At 47.1% G+C, this 15,762-nt stretch overlaps 1 protein-coding gene across 5 annotated transcripts in view; it reads left to right on the forward strand.

Annotated features, from left to right (window-relative positions):
* Positions 1–15,762, forward strand: part of ITPR2 (inositol 1,4,5-trisphosphate receptor type 2) — a 1,555,333-nt gene that overhangs the window by 841,248 nt on the left and 698,323 nt on the right. For all 5 annotated transcript variants that reach the window (XM_086920227.1, XM_086920242.1, XM_086920233.1 and 2 more), the window contains one exon: positions 2,142–2,393. In XM_086920227.1, the coding sequence (XP_086776353.1) occupies positions 2,142–2,393 (252 nt within the window). The remainder of the gene's footprint in view (positions 1–2,141; positions 2,394–15,762) is intronic.

The raw sequence follows: 15,762 nt of genomic DNA on the forward strand, positions 1-15,762 counted from the left end.
GGGCAGGTACTGTCTGATACTGAGTACCTGCACTTCTTTCATTTGACAATAAGAGTACCTGCACTTCTCAGCACTGCTGCAATGCATTTAATGGGAGAGTACCTGCACTTCTCAGGGGCAAAAAGGTATTCTAAATAGTGAGTACCTGCACTTCTATAGTTTCATTTAAAGCACTGGTGAAAGGGGAATAAGTGAGAGAATGTTGTGTGATATTCCAGATTCCTCTTGTAATTCCCCATTTCTCACTGAACCTGTCAGTGACGAACTCAAGACCCAGTGGTACTCCTCTCTCCTGGAATTGCTAGTGCCCCTGCTATCTGTAGTAAGAGGTGATGGGGTATATGGCATGTTCCTGTCCACTCATAAAGAAGCCTGTTGTGCTTTGTAAGTCAAAGGGTAAATGTTCCTCAGCGACCGGTCATTTAGTCTTTTTATGTTCCAGGATGTAGTGACCAATCAGCACAACGGGTAGATCTCTAATAGATCGGCGACAGTGATAAGTTGATATGAGAAGTAGCTGCTGCTACGGACCAGCAGTGGTGGGGCGGGGAGAGTGGGGTGTTTAAAAAAAAGAATATTTAAAATTACCTTACCAGCAGCCGCCTCTCCTCCGTCCTCCTTGCCATGACGCAGAAACAAGAAGCACCTAGGCTTCCAGACTCCTCTAGCCAATCACAATGTTGTTAACCCCTTCGCTGCGGGGGTAATTCCCCCGCTGTGCTGGGGGCGAGGAGGCACGCACAGCGCTCCCATGCACATGACGAGCTGAGCTCGTCATGAGCTACAGTGCTCCTGTGCTCATGACGAGCTCAGCTCGTCACAGGTGCATTGGCTCCTGTGGAACGCTCAGCACAGCGGGGGAATTCTCCCCGCACCTGAGCGTTCTACGGCCCATGACGAGCTGAGCTTGTCATAAGCACCGGAGCACCGTGACTCATGACGAGCTCAGCTCGTCATGAGCACGGAAAAGGTTAATAGCAATGTTATGATTAGTCTGAACGCCATGGTTCGGTGCTGAGATGGGGACTAGGGGGGCCTGTGCATGTTCTTCACCCAGGCTGTGCATTACAGTCGGTGGAGAACATTCAAAGTGAGCTTAACTGTTTGACCGACTCCTCCCCTGCTCTGCGGGCAAACCCTCACCTACAGAGCTACTAGGGAAAAATACAACGATAATAACACACCCGTACCATTTTATTTTTCTTGTGGGGCAACACTGCTCTGCCTTAGCGAAGGGGCCGCCCCTGGTGAGGCTGGTTATCACAGGCACATGCATGATTTACAACTGCTGCCTTATCTTACTCCTGGCCACTGTTCCGAGCCATCAAAGATGGTGCTGCTAAAAGATCCGTTTACCACGTTTTATTGATTTTGTTAGCGGGAGAATGCTTTTGGCGGGTAATGCTCTTGGTGACAGTTGAACTTAGGCGCTCTGTTTACTCTGTGCGACTGTGGGCTGGTATTAACATATTTCCCGCGCTTCTTTCAGATTCCACTGCAGCCCTTCTGTTTTGAGTGTAAACCCGTTGCTCGTGGTTTATTTTATTTTTGAAAGACTACAAGAGTAAACGTGTAGAGTTTTGGATTACTTGTGACACAAGAAGGATGTGCGTCAGCAGTCAGGCAGTCGACAAATGAGGCATTACGAGACGGCCGCTTTGCTCACTTAAATTCTGAAGTTCTGAGTTTACCAAATAGCTTTGAAATTGACCGACTTGCAATGCATAGACCCAGATGGATATTTAAACTATGTACAAAATGCACCAAACTGCCTAAGGACACACATGAGGAAAGGGGAGCGAGGGGATTAGCACTGTATTTCTTGGTGAGGCAGGGTTATGGACATGCAGTTCCTATGAAATTGTATGAAATGAAGCGTACAGAGCAATATAATCTAAGTGAAAGATTTCTAAAAAAGCAGAGACTACTGCAGTTTGGTTGATTTTATTTTACTTTCCTGTGTTTGAATGTAAGTGTTGTCAGTTGTGTTTTAGTGGGTTACATTTTGCTGAATTTAAGCTGTAGTGTTGCAGATTTAGTCACATGTACATCTCATAAAGATACAAGTAGTGTAAAGAAAAGTGTGACTGTCTTCCATTTTAGATGATGGTGATTGATGAGTTTCCACATTGCCATTTTAGTTAATCAATGGTGGTGAAGATGTGCTGGTGTTTTACAACGACAGAGCCTCGTTCCCGGTCCTCCTTCAGATGATGTGCTCGGAGCGGGATCGTCGCGACGAGAGCGGGCCCCTGGCCTACCACATCTCCCTGGTGGAGCTGCTGGCGGCATGCACGGAGGGCAAGAACGTGTACACGGAGATCAAGTGCAACTCTCTCCTACCTCTGGATGACATCGTGAGGGTGGTGTCCCACGAGGATTGTATCCCTGAGGTAAGCCGGGCATGCGCACTACAGATACGCTTTTACAACTATGTACGGAGAACCGCAGTGTCTAATTTATTAAAAGAAAGAGCACAGACTTTTCCTGCTGTGCTCAGCTGTGTTCTTTTGCTCCTAAACTGCGTTATTAAGAGTATCAATCAGCAAGGAGGTCTGGCAGCCCAGTGGTCGTGTCACTGCTCTACATTTGTTCACTAGGCTACAGTACCGCTCTTCCCGCCTTCTTGAAGGCTGCCTGTGGCAGGCCAAGTGATCTGAACTCAGGACTCCCAGCCCTAGGGAGAGTGGAATGAAGTTGTTGATCATCCAGCAAACCCTTGCAGCTGCTCTATGAAGCTGCAGAGCGAGAGGATGTTTTAACATTTAACCAAGCTTCTGTGCCTGACAAAACACTAGTCTGGCGAAGGAAGGAGGGAAATTATCCAGCTTTTCCCATGTTCAGTCTGTGCTGCAAAGGAAATGAAGTGGATTGAGAGCACCTGTCTGCTTTACCTCCCACTCAATAACCTAACAAAGACCTATATCTTTGTTAGATTAGGGAGCAGAAGGCACAGCAATGTAGACTTCATTACATGTTCATAATATGTTGAACTACATAGGGTTTAAGTTGGTGTAAGCATTAGACTTGAACATTGTGTTATCATGTAAATAGTGGCTAATTTATCTGTGTGGTGGTGCTTTTTCTATTGTGTATGCCACACATCTCTGAATTGCCTAAAATACGACTTGTATCATTTTGAAGGATATTCTATCATTAAAATTGTGAAAATGCGAGATTGACACGATTTAGCTGACATTCCCCAAAGCTCGGAGGTTTACAGCCATAGGCAAGTCAGTAGTCAATCAATCAATGAGGATTTGTAAAGCGCGGCTTATCACCCACGTGGGTATCCAGGCGCGTTCCCCCTCAACCCCAGGTTGAGGGGGTAGTGGGGGGGGAGACGAGTGGCTGCTGCTGGTCGCAGTTAATTGACCAGCCAGGTCTTTATTCTGTGTCTGAATTCCTGCTGAGTCGGTGAGGTCCTGAGGTGGATGGGGAGGCTGTTTCAGGTTTTTGCGGCCAGATAGGAGAAATAGCGGCCGCTGCTTGTATTTCGGCGGAAGAGCAGGGTGTGGGCATGGGAGAGGGTGTAGTGTTTTCTATGTACGGTCTCTGTATCACCTTTGGTGATAATATTGGCCAAGCTCAGCAGCTTAGCTGCTGGACGTTTTGGCGACAGAAATAAAAAAAAAAACACAGCTGCAATTTATTAAAAGTATGAAAGGTCTAGTTCATAAATCATGGAAAAATATATTTATTGACACAAACCCATAACAAGTTGAGAGACTCTAAATATTGTAAAGTATTGAACATTCTCTTTGACATTAAAGTCATTGAAACACAAAGTGGAAGTCTATTAATATCTCTGAAGGTACCTATTAAAATAATTAATTGATAACAAAAAAACCTCCAATTTCTGGAGGTGACTCTCCTTGCTGAACTACCCCGACCATACTATTTCTGTGAAGAAGAAATTCAGCGGTAATAGCTTCATACATAGAGCTTCTTCCAGAAATCACAGGGTTTTCAGTACCCACCGTATATAAAATCAGGCCTAAATCTCAGCAAGGAAATGACACTCTGATTGGGGCATTTGGGCAGATATTGAATTGGGTTGAGAAAGGGATATATGTATAATCACTTTTTTTCTTTTGGGCATTCCAGCATACCCATGGAGCCTTTCAAGTCATAAATATTAGTCTCTCTCCTTCGCGGCTTTCAAATATCGATCTGTTACATTACAGTTGACCATAGGAGTTAAATTGTATCGCACTCGGTCTTGGTAATCTTCCCTTCACTGAGAAGCAGGGAAGGCAGAGCAGTCGGGACCCTCTGTGATTTTCCATTCCTGTTTTGCTGCCATCTCTGAAAGTGGATTCATATAGAGCAAGTGAAGTATAAGGTTGATGCTCTTAGTGCAAGGTTTAAGGTTAGTACGTCTGGGCAAGATGCTGTTGGTGGAGGAATCTGGTCATTTTGCGATGGAGGGATCTGTATTTCTCCAAACCTCACTCGTCTTCCTGACTGAATGATACAGCATATTCCCCTCCATATTCATGATAGGGCAGTGTTCCTACCGCCTGGGTTGCCGTGTGTGAGCGGGAAGAAAGCATACCCAGGAGGAGGAGGCTGAATTCCTAATCTTGCAATTGACTGTATTCTTGATCTGACTTTATTTATTTTATTTTATGGAACTTATACAGCGCACTATCGCCTGACAGGCATCCTGGTGCAGAACAGCTCAAGGAATGGGAGTGTGAGCAGTGTGTCGGCAACTAGACTAATTGTTGATTGTATGCCACTTGCCGTGAGGAAGACTTTTCTGCATGTGTCAACCTACCCAAGGGTGGGTCATAAATTCCTTGCAGAGTTCAGTTCATCTTTGGAGATTGGATTGTTTGTGTCTTGTAGAAGCTCAGTAACATCACAACTGTGATGTTTCTCTTCTGAACGCAGCCACTGTGATTCCTTTTGAATATGATAGAAAATGTACTAAGCATTTTATAGTTGGGGCCATAAACATCCAAGCTTTACACAAGAGTTGAATTTTGAGGAATGGCTTGAGAAATATGAAAAGTAGACAAACATTTACATGGAAGACTGGTAATTTGATGTTCAGCTAGTGAGACGCGATTGGCAAGTTTTTACAGAAAAGTGTCCTAAACCTGAAAGAAGCGTTTGGTCAGGTTTTCATAGATTAATGTTGTGGGGAATACAAATAGTGGCTTTGCAAATTTTAGGTACCTAATGGGTGCTTAAACTTCAAGAGTTTGTTTTGAATATTAGACATACAGTCCCACAAATATAAATTATACCTGATGTTTCGAAAGTATTAGCTGGCAAATATACTGATGTTTATTTAATACACTTCTAATTCTTATTAGAAAGTTTGTTCAGTATAAATGGGGTTTCAGAGTTAGATAGGTGTCAGTGAGACGGCCTAGATCTCATACGTTCTATGCTGCGGATGACTCTTGGATTATCTTTCTTTGTGCTGGCTGTTGGCTTCAAAAAGCTAGGTCTTGTTACAGTATTTAAATATACCCCATTCCAAGACAACCAAACAAACCTAAGAATGAGCCTGACAAATTTTTAGACATATACAATATAACACACCCTTGATAGGCCTAGATATAGGAATGTCATGGTTCAAGACATTGAATGCAGACATTGGGATTAGGTAATACCAGTAATGAAATTGGTCATTTAAATCATCCAATCATCCGCAGAATTTAGTTGGTTGTTTGGCCCCTATCATATATAAGTACCTCTGTCCTCGCTGAAATATTTAACTTTTAACAAAATTCTACTCTGCACGGGAAGCCAATTGAAGACCCTCGGAATGCTAGGTCCCAACAAATGTTGTACCAGGTGATGAGTTGCTTCATTCTGCAGTGTTTGTAGCTTTGAGACACAGTTTTTGTGATGATTTCAGGTACACCATGATGTGATTTTTAAGTAGAGAAATAATTTCCACCACTGTGCCTGCATTCATGTAAGGAATAAAGTTCAGTATTTTCTTCATGGTGTTTTTTTTTGGTTTGCACATGGTCCCTCCATCACTGAACCACACAGTATATTTTATTTTTCTGGATGACTACTTCTAACCGTGGATTTCTCACCTTTAGAATATCTCCACATGCCAGACTGGATCTGGAGAATGTTTCAGCAATACTCTGTGCTGCCTGGAAGGGATGGATCTGTGCGGCCCATTTAAGTGCCACCTCTGAACTCTGATGTTTGCTTTTTTTTCAGCACCCTATGACACGAATCTGATGCTCTGCTCCCAACTTTGTGGGTTTTTCGACAGCTCTAAATTTAACTATAATATACCTCATATGATCTGTCCACAGAAAGACAGGATTGAAGCTTTGCAGTGCCTACAGAAAGCAGATTTCACTCACAGAACCACACAACATGTGTCTTTGTTGATTATGCTGTGTCTTGGTGCTCACTACTGGAATTTGTGCAAAGAATTGTGTACTTATGCACCCAAAGATGATCCAGTAACCTGAAGTTGAAGAAACACCATAAGCCCAAGAAAGCTAAGCAGCACCCAGCCCAATCCAACCAAAATCAGACGAGCAGGCTTGAGGGTATTAATTGAAAGATCATATCCCACAAGTGTCTCCTGATTTTCAGCCAATTCCGCAACTTGTCCTTTTGCTTCCTTAATTCCCCAGGCCCTCACTGACCCAGCAGAAACTAGCTGCCTTAAAGGGGGGAATGCTGCAGCTCGTTCAAATGCATCTCGCTCCATCAGGGGTGCCTTCGGGACCCATGAGCTCCAAGGGACTTCAATTGGACTTCCACTGATAACCTGTCCCTCAGTGCAATCTGGCCCCATTTGCCCCATTTCTGGGCTCATGCTGGTGTTAGTTCAGATTTCCACTACTACCCCAGGGTCTATGCCAGTCCCTACTCTATTAACTCCAATGCTGAATCAATCAGCCCCAGCCAAGGACTCGAATAGGTCACTGGTTTCCAACCCCAAGCCGTCGTCTGCCCACTCCCACCCTATTTCATGCTACTTAATTACAAAAGAGCAAATAGTCAGTATGCAGCAAGGCTCCAATCCTTGGCCTCTGCTGTAGCACCTAGATGCCATATTTGGATCTGACTCTGATGCAGTCCAGAATATGCTTAATGTTCCCTCAACACTAATACGGATGAGGAAGGTGGCAATGTATTTGCCCCTATTTATTCCGATGACAGGGTATACCTGTATTTACCGAATGCCTGTGCGCTCGATCCATCTCCAGGGACTGAGCTTGACCACTATTATAAGATAGTGCCTATTTTACAGTCGTTATTCAAAGGGCAGCATTTGCCTACTTTTACAAGTATTGCAAATTGATTAACTGGGGTCATCATGATCTCATGGCCACATGGCCTAAGCCTTGCTTGGGCAACCCAGTCAGTCGACCTATGGCTAGGTATAGACCGGCCCACAGGGATCCTACATTTCTTATAAGGTTTTCTATGCCTGAGAGTCTGTGGGTGGAAACATTGACAAATCAGGTCACTCCTAATGCCTTTTCCAACCAAACCTACAGTTAGAGTCAAAACATATAGATGCCCTCAGCATGAAATTGTTAACTTCAGCCAGTTTAGCCTCTGTAACGACCGGGTTCTAGGCCAGATGGGATCAGCTCCTGAGAGCCCCTCCAACCCAGCCGGAACGTAACCCCCTCCCTCCTCAGGACCCATCTATCCAGGCACCTGGGTACCTACCTGAGGATGGGGAACTCGCAATATACAAGCTCATATCATCAGAAACACCACTAAATCTATAGGGATACTAAGAATACTCACTGATTACTAAGGACATCCATGCCCTACACCACACTCATACCTCATAGTCTCGCGACCACATGGGTCCAGACTAATCTACCCTGGGGCAGTTCTGATTATCTACCATTACACACTGATTACCCTCAGTGCTCACTCGACACGCAATCTGGCGTGCCATACACACTGCTCACCCTCAGTGCTCACTCGACACGCAATCCGGCGTGCCATTCACACACTGAGCTGCAGCCCCAGTGCTCTCTGTTTATCCAGTCCACAATCCGGCGGATCTAAACACCGTATCCCCCCGGTGCTCACTCACTTACAACATGATCCACAATCCGGCGGATATACACACTGACCACAATCAGTGCTCTCACTAACGCCACTTACCAATGATGACCACTTTCCTATGAATACCTTCAGCTCTCTGTCTCTATGTTGGGAAGTCTCTCTCACTATTCACTAAGGGTTCGCTACTACAATAATATTATGGGATGGCCGAATCACTTAGTGTCAATAATTCCCTAGCTCAAGGGCTCCTCTCTCTCCCTAATTATTCAGACTTACCGGATCAGGGGCAGCATCTGTTCTGGCTGTAACCCCTGACTAGAAGGAAAAGGTTACCTGTGCTTTAAGAATAAGAGACACTCACTGTATGATTACCTGATTAGAACGCTCTCTATCATAAGAACAACACATGCACACTAGTTCACTAAGAACTGGGGTATCTTTATTACAATAACAATAGAAAAGGATTTATATACAGATCTGCGGGGTCTCTATGACTAACAGGAACTTTAACACACCACTGAAAGAAAAGGATTAGACATACAGTATGAGGACAAGGTTATCTGCGGGGTCTCTTGATTAACAGGAACTTTAACACACCGCTGAAAGAAAAGGATTAGACATACAATAGAAAGCACTAATATAACAAAATGGATAGCACCTGATTAGTATGAAGTCTTGCTCTAGCTGTCATCTGGGCTCCTCTCTCGTCTGTGCCTTAGCTTGTCTTAGATTCTCTCCTGCACTCTTGGACACACATCTGCGCTGATCACTTTGCACTGGACTCCTCTCCCCCACGGACTCTCTCCACCTTCCAACTTCAATCTAATGGTTTCTGCCGCTCTGATAACCGTTCGTTCCACTAGCTTTTTCACTCTGTTTAAATGTCTCTGTGCCAATGTCCAATTAACTCCAGCTGCTCCCACAGATTAATCCACGATATAACTTCAGTCTCTTCTAAAAGGCATTACTTCAGACTCCAGCTATTCACAACTCCTCCTGATAAGTAACTGTTTCTGACTGCTTCCTTCAGTTCCAGCTCACTGACTGTCTGTCTTCTCTCTGTTCCAAGCATCTTATGTCTCTTCTCCTCCTGCAACTCCACTCCTCCAACTCAACCAACACTCTCCGCTCCTCCAACTCAACTCAACCAACTGACTCCGCCTCTGCACTTCACTATTATAGAATGCTCTTCCCCCATGGAAATTTCCAACAGAGGGCTGCCTCCCACCGAATTCCTGTGCCAGCTCCAGGGCCCCTTGCGCAGCCGCAGTGACCATCTGCATGTTACGTCTGGGCCCAAGAGACAAACACATTCCTCGGATAAGAACCAGTCCTGGCTGGTTTTCCTCTAGCAGTCAACAGCCTTAACTATAAACATTACCTTTCCCCTTGAAGCATCTCAGCTCTGCAGGGATAGAAAGCAAAATGGAGCCTCTCTAGTTCTGGGCCTTGTAGGCCTGAGAAGGATGAAATAACCCTTAGCTCTGTCAGAGTACCTAAATAAACCATACCAATGTATAATATAAAGTAAGGACCACAAGATCCACCCTCTACTATAGGCAAAATAATGAAAGGCAAAGCCAATAGGCAATAGATGGATTAGAGTAAGGGATCTATCATCATATAAAGCAGCTATCCTCTTCTAGGTCTGGAAGAAAGGGCTTAAAAGAGCCAACACAAGCTAAGAATACATATCCTAGATGTGAGCAAGCTTAAAGTCTTTATCACTCCGAAATAGAGCCAAAAAGCCTGTCAAGACAGCCTCATGACCCATTGAATGTAGCGTGCCTTCTCAGTAGGTACACTCATTCCTTATGGGCCATTGCCAGTGAGGTATTACTGAGTATATCGGAAGCCTTCATAGCCTTGCTGGTGCAAAAAGTAAATAATGGCCAGGATATGGCGATGTATAATTTAGGAGCTTGCTGACATCACATAACCGTTTAGCAAAACTATTGGCGCTAGAATTATCCTTAGAAGTCACTACTGGGTGAGGATCAAATGCCTTTTCTGGAGGTGTCCAAGCACCCTGGATGGACATGCCCTTTGCTGGTCTCATACTCTTTAGCGAGAAGGCTAATTGTTATTTCAAATGATTTAAAGGTAGCAGGACCACAGTACAATCTTTGGGACTCTTGTCTCCCGCCAAGAAGTTCCACAAACGATGCAAAACAATTCCGGGTTATTGAGGGTTATCATCAGCCATTTCAAACTTTTTGTCTACCTTATAAGCCCTCTCTTTTTAAATCACCCGTTGTGATGCTTTTTATCAAAGGTCTGACTCGCATGTTTATCATGAAGCCAGTTTTCATGCCAGAGTGGGTCTTGAACTGGATGTTGGCATTTCTTATGTATATGCCTTTTGAGTTGATGCACAGCTGCTTACTATGCTCAAAATAGTTTGCCTGATTACCAGATCCAGCTGAAGAAGGGAACTGCAGGTTCGCTCACTGCAGCTGCCCTTCACCACCTTCTTTCTAGACAAATTAGTGCTGAGGACTTGGGCAGCTTAGTCACCCACAATTGACATTCCTTTTCATGTCAGCCAATCTGTGACAGTTTTTTTGGGCCACATCACCTTTTGAAAGAAAAGGAGAGGAACCATCATTTGGACCTTAAAAGTGCTTTGAGTTTGTACAGTGACTACACAAATGATCATCATATGGATGACCAGCTATTTGTGGGATTCTCATGGAGCAAAGAAAGGGAAGGAGGTGTAGAAAGGAACCTGTCAAGATGGATAGTCTAATGCATCAAAACCTTCTGTGAGCTGGCCTGGAAGAAAACCCCTGATGCTATTCCACTTGAGACTGCCACAACAGTGTTGGGAAGGAGGGTACCAGTTCTGCGCATCTGCCAGGCTGCAACGTGGGCAATGGTGCATACATTCCCAACTCACTAGAGTGTTGGCAATCAGTTCCAACGATAAGCCAATTTTTCCGTTTGGTGATGCAAGACTTCATAAACTGAGTTCACTTCTTTTGAGAGGCAGGGTATGCCGAGATGTGGGTCCCTTACTCACTTTACCTCTGAATTCAAGCTAGCCTGGTTGGTAAAGGGTGTGACCCTGAAACTGGTCCCAGGATGCTTGTTTCCGGTTCAGGAAAGACCTGGCTTGGCAGTTCAGGCTGGACTTTTCCCATGAGGCACAGGATCAAGACAGATTTGCATATTGCTGTTTCTGAGCTGAGGTGGCAAATTGAGCTAAAGAATGATGATGGATTCAACCCAGATCTGTGACTGGGGGTGAGTTTCTGAAACGTTTCAGTGCTCCGTTTCAGTTTCAGTGCTCCGTTCATCATCTCCTTGTGTTTGCTTTGTTCACCCTAAGTTGACGGGGTATGCCCGGACGTGGGTTCCTTGCTCACTTTGCCACTGGATTCAAGCTAGCCTGGCTGATGAAGGGTGTGACCCTGAAACTAGCTTCAGGATGCATGTTTCCGTTTCGGGGTAGACCTGGCTTGGCAGTTCAGGATAGACTGTTCCCATGAGGCACAGGCTCAAGACTGATTTGCATATGACCAGGTCTAAACTGGGGTGGCATGGTGAGCAAAAGAATGATAGATTTAACCCAGATCTCTTGACTGGGTGTGAATGTTTTGATTTGTTCTGCATTCCGTCCATCAATTGTGTGTCCTTGAATCAATATACGGCATTTAAACATGCTCTAGATTAATTAAAAAATGATGGAGTATGTATAAATGTTCTCTTCACTCATTTTATACAATTTTACTCTCTAATTAGTGGTTTGGACATCACCGTTCATACAGACATCCTGTTAACACAGGAAGGAATTCCAAAAGAGCCACTCGCCTCTGAAGGAAAAATAAAAGTGGATAAGGTATTAAAAACAGTTACAATCTTAGTCAAAAACTAGTCAAATACTGTTGCACAGGGTCAAGACTGATTTGCATATAGCTGGGTCTGAACTGAGGTGGCGAAGTTTGCTAAAGAATGATGATGGAGGAGGAGCTTCGCGGGCAACCAAGATGGCCGCGTAAGCTCGGAGCTCCGCGGACCTTCCGATCCTCCTCCTATATCCTGTCTGAAATCCTGTTCCACGTGGGTGGATTCTTATTGCTGATGGTCTACTGAGGCGGGAACTGCCTTCCGTTTTCGAATCGGTGGTTCCTACGCTGAGCTACGTCGAGTGGAACTCCGTGCCAGGACTGTGCCATTGTCTCTCCGGTCTCCGTCACTCCGCACGATTGGACTGCGGAGTGATTGCCTGTTGTCCCTGCTGGCGGAGTACTAATGCCTACAGTGCGTTCCTTCGTCGGCCTGATCTAACTGTTTAGCCCGGGTTCTCTACTTGGCTCGCTGGGCTCGGGCTTGGCTGGTGCAGCCCTTTGTCCTCATTGGAACCAACATGGCGGGCAGAGGGGACCCCGACAAGACGTCGAACAAGGGTGTCCGTGGGAAAACACAGTTGCAGCAGAGTAGGATTGAGCGATATGTCCAGCCGAAGACGCCGCCTGCCACGGGATTCTCTGCCAAGAGTCTTCCACCTACGGGCTCGCCCGACGGCTCCGAGCCTACCCTGAGCGACATTATGGGTGCCATCACCAGTTTTCGGGCGGACATGCAACAGCAACATGAGATCTTGACCCACAAGGTGGACACCATGGCTGTTGATCTGACTCTCATTAGAGCCGACCTGGGCAAGACTAATGATAGAGTGAAGACACTGGACATTAAGACCTCCAGCCTAACGGCCGACGTCTCGGACCTGCAAACCGAGGTCCGGAACCTCCGGATGACTGCGGACCAATTCTCGAGGAGGCTGGAGGACTTTGAGGGATGTGCCAGGCGGCAGAACGTCCGCATTGTCGGTGTCCCGGAGGGCTCAGAGGAAGCGGCGACGGACCTCTTTGTGGAAGAACTGATAAAGACCCATTTGGCACCGTCTGGCCTTAGTAATTTTTTCTCAGTGGAACGTGCCCACCGAGTGCCGGGCGGCCCGCCAAAGTCGGGGGCGTGGCGCCTAGGCCCATCGTGGCACGACTTCTCAACTTTCGGGACCGGGATGCGATCCTGCAGGCTTCCAGACGACATGGACCGCTTAAGTACCAGAACGCTGAAATACATTTCTACCCGGACTTTACCAGGACGGTACTGCGGCAGCGCCAGAGCTATGCGGGAGTAAAGCGGAGACTGCGAGATATGGGATATAAGTATTCCATGATGTTTCCTGCCAAACTCCGGATTGAGCATGAGGGCCGTGCCCTGTTCTTTGACTGTGCCGAGAATGTGAGTGAATGGTTGGACACTTTGTCGCCGCGTCGGGACGCTCAAGACGAACAAGATGGAGGTGCGGCTGGTGGCCCGGATCTATGAGACTTGGCTCTATTGTAGAGACACCGGCGTTTGATGGTCCCGCCTCATGAGACTGTTGGGTATTGTTTCTTAATTGACCCTGTTGACTTTCCTGTCGTTCAATGGAGGGTGGCGGGAGGTGTTCGCGGAGATTCCTTACTCCTCTGGGTCTCTTTTTGTAGAGTAGTTTCTGGGGCGACAGGCACACTGCTGGTTGGGGGGGCTTTTTAGTCTGATGCAGGGGTGCAGGGTGGGGGGTGCAACTATGCAAGTTTATTTGTTTGTTCGTTCTTTCTCTTATCTTTCCTTCAGGCAATGGATCGTGTTTACTGCTGTTTACTTGATGGTTGGGTTGGCTGGGGTTGGGTGGGACGGGTTGCGGGATGATGGGGGGTAGGAGATTAAAAGTGATCAGTTGGAATGTTAATGGGTTGGGTGACCGTGTTAAGAGAGGGGTGGTGATTCAACTGCTTAAGAGACATATGCCCGATATTGTGCTTTTACAAGAGACGCATTTGGTAGGAAACTCTTGCAAGGCTCTTAACCGTAAAGGCTACAAGATGGTGGCCCACTCTGGGTTCTCTTCGGGCTCCCGGGGGGCGGGTATCCTGGTGCGTGCGTCCCTTCCCCTTGAGATAGACGTCACTGGATTGATGAGAGGGGGCGCTACGCTGCAGTGGCGGGGAGATGGGAAGGGCGTTCCCTAGCGCTACTTTCGGTTTATGTTCCCCCGGGCCTGCAATCTAATACCTTCCAAGACCTTGGTGGTGCCATTTTGTCCTTGCCCGCTGGCCTATTGATAGTGGGGGGTTACTTCAATTCAGTCTGCTCTGGTTCCCTGGACCGCCAACCGCCGAGAGATCTCCGCAGTTCCCAACTGTGGTTGCCTTCCTTTCTTGTTTCCATGGGTCTGGTGGACACTTGGCGACTACTACATCGCGTGCTCCGCCAATTCTCTTTCCTTTCGGGTGCCCATGGTAGTCTCTCCCGTATAGACTACGTTCTTACCCTAGCTGCACATGCGTCTGCCGTGTCTGAGGCCCGTTTTCTGGCACGGGGTATTTCCGACCATTCCCCGTTGTGGGTTTTGTTTGATTTTAACATAGTCTTGTCTGACCGTCCGGTGGCGGTTAACCCATGGTATTTCCGTAATCTCAAGACTCGTGCACTCCTTGCTAAGGCCATCGACCTCTATTTCTCGGAGAATGTGGGCTCGGTTGGCTCGGCTCTCACCTTGTGGGAGGCATTCAAGACTGTGTTGAGGGGTGAGGCTCTTGCTCTCATTGCGGAGGTCAGGCGAGTCAGAGATGCCGACCTCGCGTGTGTTGAAGACGAGGTTTTGCGCCTCAAGTCCCGATTGGGGCCCGAGCCCGACCCCTCTCTTTTGCATGACGTTTCCCTTAAACAAGCGGAATACCATGATCTCGCCACGAATGCTGCCCTTACCCTGGCCAAGGAACAGCAAGGTCGTATATACGACGTTGGGGACAAAGCCGGGAAGCTGCTGGCTTGGCTAGACAGGCGCGAGATGGCTAGCCGTGTGGTGCCTGAGATTCTGGGCGACGACGGTGTAGCCGTCACGGACCCAAGTGCCATTGCCGAGTCGTTTGCCGATTATTTCCGGGGTGTCTACACTTCCAACTCAGACCGCTCCGAGGCTGACTCGGCTGCGTTCCTCTCGACGATTGACCTTCCCTGTCTTTCTGAAGAGGACCGTGCCGACTTAGATCGAGACATATCCGCTGACGAGGTCGCCTTGGCTATCCGTGCATTAAGGTCGGGTAAAGCGACTGGCCCCAATGGTATCCCGGTCGAGTTATACAAAATTCGACCGGATGTGGTATCCCCGCACCTGCGGACTATGTTTTTGAAGGCACGGGACGAGGGTCTCCTCCCCTTAGATCAGAGGTTGGCCACCATCGTGGTTATTCACAAAGAGGGAAAACCGAGAGACGTGTGCCGGTCCTATCGCCCCATCTCTCTCCTCAATGTGGAACCTAAGATCCTAGCCAAGCTGCTTGCCAATCGGTTGGTTGGAGTCATTAGTGATTTGGTGCACCCGGACCAGTCGGGTTTTATTCCCCGCCGTAACACTGCCCTTAATCTGCGTCGGCTTCATGGTGTTATGGCCAGAGCTCACACCCTAGAGGAACCGGCGGTACTTGCTTCTCTCGACGCCACGATGGCTTTTGACTCCCTTGAGTGGAGTTAGCTTTGGGCGGTGCTGGCAAAGCTGGGATTTGGACCGGTCTTTCTGAGTTGGGTGCGACTCCTTTACGCTTGCCCGCTGGCTAATGTCACTGTCAATGGCCGCGTGTCGGCGTCCTTTGCCCTTCACCGAGGTACCAGGTAGGGTTGCCCCCTGTCACCTCTCCTGTTTGCTCTGGCTTTGGAGCCGCTTGCGGCCATGCTACGTGT

The sequence above is a fragment of the Lissotriton vulgaris genome, chromosome 1_1 (genome assembly GCF_964263255.1).
Source record: "Lissotriton vulgaris chromosome 1_1, aLisVul1.2, whole genome shotgun sequence".
In the NCBI taxonomy this organism is placed as follows: Eukaryota; Metazoa; Chordata; class Amphibia; order Caudata; family Salamandridae; genus Lissotriton; species Lissotriton vulgaris.